The 7,500-nt window shown below is 46.1% G+C and overlaps 1 protein-coding gene across 3 annotated transcripts in view; it reads left to right on the top strand.

Annotated features, from left to right (window-relative positions):
- Nucleotides 1-7,500, top strand: part of mef2cb (myocyte enhancer factor 2cb) — a 147,889-nt gene that overhangs the window by 81,401 nt on the left and 58,988 nt on the right. For all 3 annotated transcript variants that reach the window (XM_063195274.1, XM_063195272.1, XM_063195273.1), the window contains one exon: nucleotides 5,877-6,080. In XM_063195274.1, the coding sequence (XP_063051344.1) occupies nucleotides 5,877-6,080 (204 nt within the window). The remainder of the gene's footprint in view (nucleotides 1-5,876; nucleotides 6,081-7,500) is intronic.

Raw genomic sequence — 7,500 nt, 5'->3', positions numbered from 1 at the left:
TAACACCAGTGCCCTGCCAGAAGGCCCAGAGGGCACAGGAGACAGGCAGCCAGGGAGAGAGAGAGAGAGCTTGATCAGAATAGCCAGCACTTAGGAAGATGTACGGTACCAGCAGTGTTAAGAAGTACTTAAAGTATCTCCGAGTGTCATGCGAAGAAAATCTATTACAGAGTACCACAAGAATCTTATAAGTTCTATTGTGGTGTCTTATAGTGTTGTGGAATTTTAGTATAGAAATATTATTAATTCTAGCAGATACTACTGTGTACAACATGTTCACACATATATATATATTTGTATGCCTATTTCCTAAATAACAGCATGCAACATGCATGCAACTGATTCAGAACATCAATGTAGCAACAGGAATATTATAGAGAGGAGAATTTTGAGACATTCTATACTATGGATGGTGGCATAACTATATACTGTAGATATACATGTATATTTAAACACAGATGTATGTCCTGTATGTCCTACAACTATTGTACACACACTTGGATTCTAGTGAAAATATTTCAGGGGAAAAGGCACAATAGAGCAGATGAAAGACACAAAAATAAAAAAAGAGAGAGAAGAGGAAGTCAACACCAAATTGAGGAATTGTCGTGTGCACTCCTAGTGCGTGGAAGTGTATTGATTTTTGGAATGATGTCATCGTTGTGTGCTTACTAGCATGACTTGCGTGTGCCATTACTATTTATGTCCCAAACTTGCAAAACAGTGTTTTGGTCAGTGTGGTGTGTGTGGATAGCCCTAGTGCAATAGGAAGCATAATCCCATATGCCCCAAATGTACGCAATCTCGTTTCTCCTTTACTTTTTTTAGCTTTCCCCTTAGTTTCGTTATTGTATCATAAAATGAATGATCTATGATGATGAATGCGCTCATGACTATTTATTATGAATAATTTATTATGAATACTATAATTATAATTGTCATTATTATTATTATTATTATTAGTAGTAGTAGTAGTAGTAGTAGTAGTAGTGGTAAACGTAGTAGTGTTGGCTGTTCTGGTATTGCAGCAGCATGTAAAAGAGTATGTTCAAGTTGAAGTTTGTCTTCATTCAGTCTAAATAGCACACCTCCAAATGCTGACACCCCTTGTCCTTCCATCTGATGATATAAGAAAGAAAGAAAGACAGACAGACCAGAAAGAAACAAAATAGAAAAGAACAAAAGAAAGGGGAAGGAGAGAGTAGAGAAAACCCCGGCACTCGTGCCTTGCCGCGCATGCGGACTGCGTGATGGATGGCCGTTCATCTGACGTGCCAGGTTTCTTATCCGCCGTGTCCTTCCGCCACCGTGATGTGCAATCAGGGGATAATAAGTTCTCTCATGGCGCTTTATGAGTGTGTGGCTGGCGCGCGATGGGAGCTGCTGCTGACACAGGGAGGCCCATTAGGATAATTGACCAGCCAGTGGGGAAGGCCGCAGTGCTGCAAGACTAGTGGCGGACCGGCCGCCGCGGCGAGCCACTTAGTGTTTGTGACAACCAGCGCAGCCAGCAACAGGGGACAACAGGAAGACAGAGAGAGAGAGAGAGAGATAGAGAGAGAGAGAGAGAGAGAGAGAGAGAGAGAGAGAGAGAGAGAGAGAGAGAGAGAGAGAGAGAGAGAGAGAGAAAGAAACAGACATCAAGATGCAGAAAGAAAGAAAGAAAGAAAGAAAGAAAGAAAGAAAGAAAGAAAGAAAAATGATAGAGCGGTAAAGACGGAAAGAACGGTAGTACATGGTTTTTCAGTCTTCCCCCTGTGCTTTGATTTGCAAGGAGAGTTTGTATGTTTTTGTTATGCCAGTGTGTTTTCTTGCAACAGCAATGGAAACAGAGAAGGAGAGAGAGAGAGAGAGAACAGAGAGAGCGATAAAGAGGAAGAGAAAGAGTGTCTGTCTGTCTCGATGTCCGTTTGTGTGGGTGGGTGTGCATGGAGGGGGCCGAGGAGTTTTGTGGTGTGTGTGTGTGTGTGTGTGTGTGTGTGTGTGTGTGTGTGTGTGTGTGTGTGGGAGAGAGATGAGATGAGTGGACCGAAGTGCGAAAATGAATCATTTCATCTTTAGTCATACCACCGTGTCTAATTTTAGATTTTTAAAAAACTTTCAGTGCTCCTCTTGCTGCACATTCAAACATTTCATTGTTCTAGGAAGAGGTACCTTGGCACTTCGAAACACAGAGAGAGAGAGAGGGAGAGAGAGAGAGAGAGAGAGAGAGAGAGAGAGAGAGAGAGAGAGGGTGAGGGAGGAAGGAGGAGAGGGAGAGAGATAGCAACAGACAGAGACTTTGGATGAAGCATGGACTTCTGTTGAGGTGTCCTCTACATAGCCAGCAAACCATTAGAAAAAAAAAACATTACCAAAGGAAAGGAAGAAAGATACAAACAAACAAACAAACAAACAAACAAAGGCGGAGAGACAAAGTAAAGAGACTTTTGGAAACAAAGAACAATAGGAAAAGAGAAATGGATAGAGAGAGAGAGAGAGAGAGAGAGAGAGAGAGAGAGAGAGAGAGAGAGAGAGAGAGAGAGAGAGAGAGAGAGAGAGAGAGAGAGAGAAATAAAAGTGTCCGATGAGAAGCCCCTTGCTCTGTCCTTCCTTTGTAAGTTAAAGCCCAGTAGTAGTTTTCGGCACGCTGCTTCATGCCCCATGCTACCGCCTCGGGGCTGCGGGCTCCTACATTTGCCACCCTGCTACACATGCCACTCTTGTGAACCCGTCTGACTGAAGGTGAAGCGAGCGGAGGCAGGCTGTGGCACCTACTAATCAGCACCAGCAGCACCACGTCTGTCTGTCTGTCTGTCTGTCTGTTCTGTCAGCCGCCCCTTTCTCTTGCCACTGGCGGCTCTGCTCTCGTCTTGTCTTGGCTCTGACTCTGGGTGTCTGTGCCTTTGTCTGTGCTGTGGGGCTGTGTGTGTGTGTGTGTGTGTGTGTGTGTGTGTGTGTGTGTGTGTGTGTGTGTGTGTGTGTGTGTGTGTGTGTGTGTGTGTGTGTGTGTGTGTGTGTGTGTGTGTGTGTGTGTGTGTGTGTGTGTGTGCCATGTTCAGCAAGGCAGGATGGGAAGTGTCAGGATTGGGGATGAGACACGACGACGAGGGGGTGAGAGGACTAGGAGAGATGAAAAGTGGCACGACGCGCCCGCTCACATCACATGAACGCTCACATGCACAAGTGTGTGCGTCTCCAACTTGATCGCAAATGGTTGGGTGTAATGTAACTCTGTATAATGTGTATTATACTGTTGTGTTATTAGGATTTAACTTCATGTTGGGTTTTTAACCAATGTTAGTACTGTACATGCATTGACAATTAAAGACTGCATAAGCAGTCATATTTTTTGCCCTGCCTTGGCCTAAGGGTAGGGCACTGGGTTACTACGCCGGTGAGACGGGTTCGATTCCGGCCCGGATTATTTGCCAATCCTTCCCCGTCTCTCTCCCTCTCTCTTCACTCATTTCCTGTCTCTCCTCCATTATCCTGTCAAAAAGGAAGCCAAAAAAAGCAGCAATATTTTAACCTTTTAGTGCATCAAGCCATATTTTAGCTGCCATCTTCCATTCTATCCGTCTTTCTTTCGCTTTCCTGCGAGATCAGCGAGATGCGTTGCGATGTCCTCCGTCTTCTCTTTGGGTGACTGGCTACCCCGTCCTCCCCCTCCCCCTCCACCTGCACCTCAACCTCCCCTAACCCCAAACACCATCTCTCCATCTCCTCCCCCACCCCCACCCCATCCTCTCTTGGTTTTGTGGTGTGAATGAGATCATTACTGCTGGGCTTATTATAGCTGATTATGGACCCCTCCCTACGCCACGCCAAACCACTATACACCGCACCCTATCTCGGCACCTACCTCTCACTCTCCACTCCCCCCCCCTCTCTCTCTCTTTCTCTCTCGCCCCCCCCCTCTCTTTCTCTCTCCCCCCTCCCCTCTCTCTCTCTCTATCTCTCTCGCTCCCCCCCCCCCCCTCTCTCTTTCTCTCGCCCCCCACCCCTCTCTCTCTCGCTCTCTCTTCTGTTTCTATGCCTCCTCAAAAACCTCAGGTGGCTTCCTGCCCCCCCTGTCTCTTCGCCAGGTCTCACCCTCACACTCCTCATCTCAAGTGGTGTATGCAGACAGAAGAATACTTGCACCGATACATATGCAGGAGCACATGCACACACACACACACACACACACACACGCACACACACACACACACACACACACACACACACACACACACACACACACACACACACACACACACATGCCACGCACATGCACATGCACACGCACACACACCGACACGCATACGCACACACACAGTTGCTTTGATCAACATTTTTCTCCATCCTCTTTATCATGTGGCCCATGGAGTCCCAGAATGCATCTTGATTGTAGCTGGAATTTCAGAATGTTAAAAAAAATAATAAAATAAAGAGATGAAAGAGCTTCAACGAGGAGCGGAGACATCCCAAATGCACGCACGCACACCCGCGCACACACACACAGAGAGAGAGAGAGAGAGAGAGAGAGAGAGAGAGAGAGAGAGAGAGAGAGAGAGAGAGAGAGTCAGAGAGATAGAGAAAGATAGAGCAACACACACAAACAACTGAAGACATAAAATAAAATGTGGAGGGTGAAAAGGGCAAGACTCTGCGTTTTTTGCGCAGGCTTTACTTCCTTTGACTGCTTAGCTGAATAGCTACCATCTTCCATGATGCCGCCCCGATTCATAGCCTCTCAGGGTTCGCTCTCGGACGCTACTCTGAAAGGACCTTTAGCGGTCCTGTTTGCAGCCATTCCAGGGGACAGTGACAGCACCAGGGTCCCGTATAGTGTCCCTCACAGGCAAAGTGGCTTTTCACCCCACACACAGACAGACTCCTGTTGCGCGTTTCTCGTATGAGAAGAAGCGTGGTGGGCCTCACAGACACACACACACACACACACACACACACCTCAAGTTTTATTTGTAGGCACCACGTCTCAAGGGGCCCCCGTGTTTAAATTAGGCGCTTCTAATTTCACAGATATATGAGAAAATATGGCAATAGGCTGTTGTTGTGGTGTGCGGGACCACAGCGTTTTGTGTTTGGTTTTCCAAAGCGATGCGACAGCATCCGACGTTCAATTACTCACGTAGAGACTCAAGAGCGGTGAACGTAGGCGGTAAGGAGCTCCCCTTTTTTCCGTTTCTTTTTACGGAAACCTCAATGCGCTCTGTGTTAGCTCGCCATCTCCTTCTCTCGGTTTCGCCTGAATTTCGTCTTTTTCTTCAGAGTTTTCTTCTTATCAATTTCTCCTTCCTTCTCTTTTTTTGTCTACTTTTTGCTCTCCATGTTTGATTTTTCATTTAAGAGTGGTCCAGTTTCAAAGTTTTTTTTTGTTGAAAGGAGGGGAGTGGGTTCTTCCCATCGTTGCCGTTTCCATGATTTATGAGTGGAAAAGCTCTGATTATGCCAAGTCTGCTCCTTCACGCACTCCAGAAGAACACAAAAGAGAGAGAAATGGAGAGAGAGAGAGAGAGAGAGAGGGAGAAAGGGAGAGAGACAGAGAGACAGAAAGACAAAGAGAGGGAATGGGAGAAAGGGGCGCTGCATTGCGTTTCCCAAAAGTAAATGAGCATCGTATGTCAACTATCCAGGTCAAATCAATGGCGTTTACTGCAAAGACTATACTGCACCCTATCTTACCCCTTATCCCTTATCACACGCACGCATGCACGCACGCACGCACGCACGCATGCACGCACGCACGCACGCACACACGCACGCACACACACACACACAGTATGCAATTGGGGTCCTACAGTATATACGTACTGTATATATTTCTCCTTGAATCTTTTGTGCTAACCTTTTCTATCTGCTTTTCTATCTGCTCCTTGTCTCTCCTCCAGGTGACGTTCACCAAGCGCAAGTTCGGGCTGATGAAGAAGGCGTACGAGCTGAGCGTGCTGTGCGACTGCGAGATCGCCCTCATCATCTTCAACAGCACCAACAAGCTGTTCCAGTACGCCAGCACCGACATGGACAAGGTGCTGCTCAAGTACACCGAGTACAACGAGCCGCACGAGAGCCGGACCAACTCCGACATCGTGGAGGTTAGTACCCACCCGGCCGCCGCCGACGTAGTTTACACCATAGTTAAAATGTAAACAGTGCATGCATATGCATGTAGATGACTACATATATCAGATGACACAGGGCCCTAAATTAACTTTTTTTTCCTCACCAGCCAAAATGACCAGTAGATGCTAATCTTACTAGCCAAATACACACTCAATAATGGTTCAAAGTGGCTAGTAAGCTGGTCTTCTCTACCAGCCAAACTGAAATTTTACCAGCGTTTGGCCGGTTGGCTGGTGTTAATTTAGAGCCCTTCAGATGAGCACAAACACGCACAAGAGCACAAGGTTAGTGCCACATGGCCATATGGTTAGTACCAGACCTGTGCCCGGTATGCACGCATATATATGTTGACAGGGTGCGATTTGTTGAAGACCCAGAAGGGGGGATAAGTTTCAGATTTTAATCATTATCAATGGAGTTAAGTACCGCAAATATTAAAATCCTGTAAGAAAAGTGGAGGTATCAAAACCAGAAGGGGGGACAATCCCCACCATCCCCCCCTACATATCGCACCCTGCATGTAGTTATACAGAAACAGTGGCACCCGAACACACACAGGAGCAGGAGCCACACTGACCAAGTTGCTATCCACTGTAGAGGTGACAGTACATGCATATAGTACACACATGTGAATTACCCAAGAGCACAAATACATTACATTATATACGCACAAAGACACACACACACACAACAACAGGGCCTAGTCCAACATTTTGTAGACCATGCATGCATATGTATGCATACGCGCAAGTAAATACATAGGCATACACTTGCAGTCAATATAGATAAAAGCAAATATGTACAAACACGCAACGCCAGGACCAACTCTGACATTGTTGAAGTTAGCGCTAGAGAGTGTAGACATTGCATGTAATTGCATGTATACGCACATGCATTGATAGACAGAAACACAAATGAGAGCACAACCATCTTTGACTTTGTGGAGGTGAATTCTACCAGCTGTAGCAGACTGTGCATGCATATGCATGTTTAAGCACACGTACACGCATATACATGTAATATACTCAGAGATGGATATTCACATAAACACACATTAGAGCCAGACCATCTTGGACTTAGTGCAGGTTTGTGCTGACCGCCGTAAGAGAGTTCATGCATGTGCCTGTACACGGACACATAAATGCACACGCACAGACGCACACATACACAACACTAAATTGTTGCGTTTTGTATTTGTCATTTCAATGTAATTTTTCACACACACACACACACACACACACACACACACACACACACACACACACACACACACACACACACACAGACAGACAACTAATTATTAATGAAATAATAGCCTGAAATAAACAAAACATTATTTTATAAAGATGCAAATACACACACCCATAGTGCACGCACGCACGCATGCACACA

This window comes from Engraulis encrasicolus, chromosome 3 (assembly GCF_034702125.1).
Source record: "Engraulis encrasicolus isolate BLACKSEA-1 chromosome 3, IST_EnEncr_1.0, whole genome shotgun sequence".
NCBI lineage: Eukaryota > Metazoa > Chordata > Actinopteri > Clupeiformes > Engraulidae > Engraulis > Engraulis encrasicolus.
This window is presented reverse-complemented; position numbering and strand designations above follow the sequence as displayed.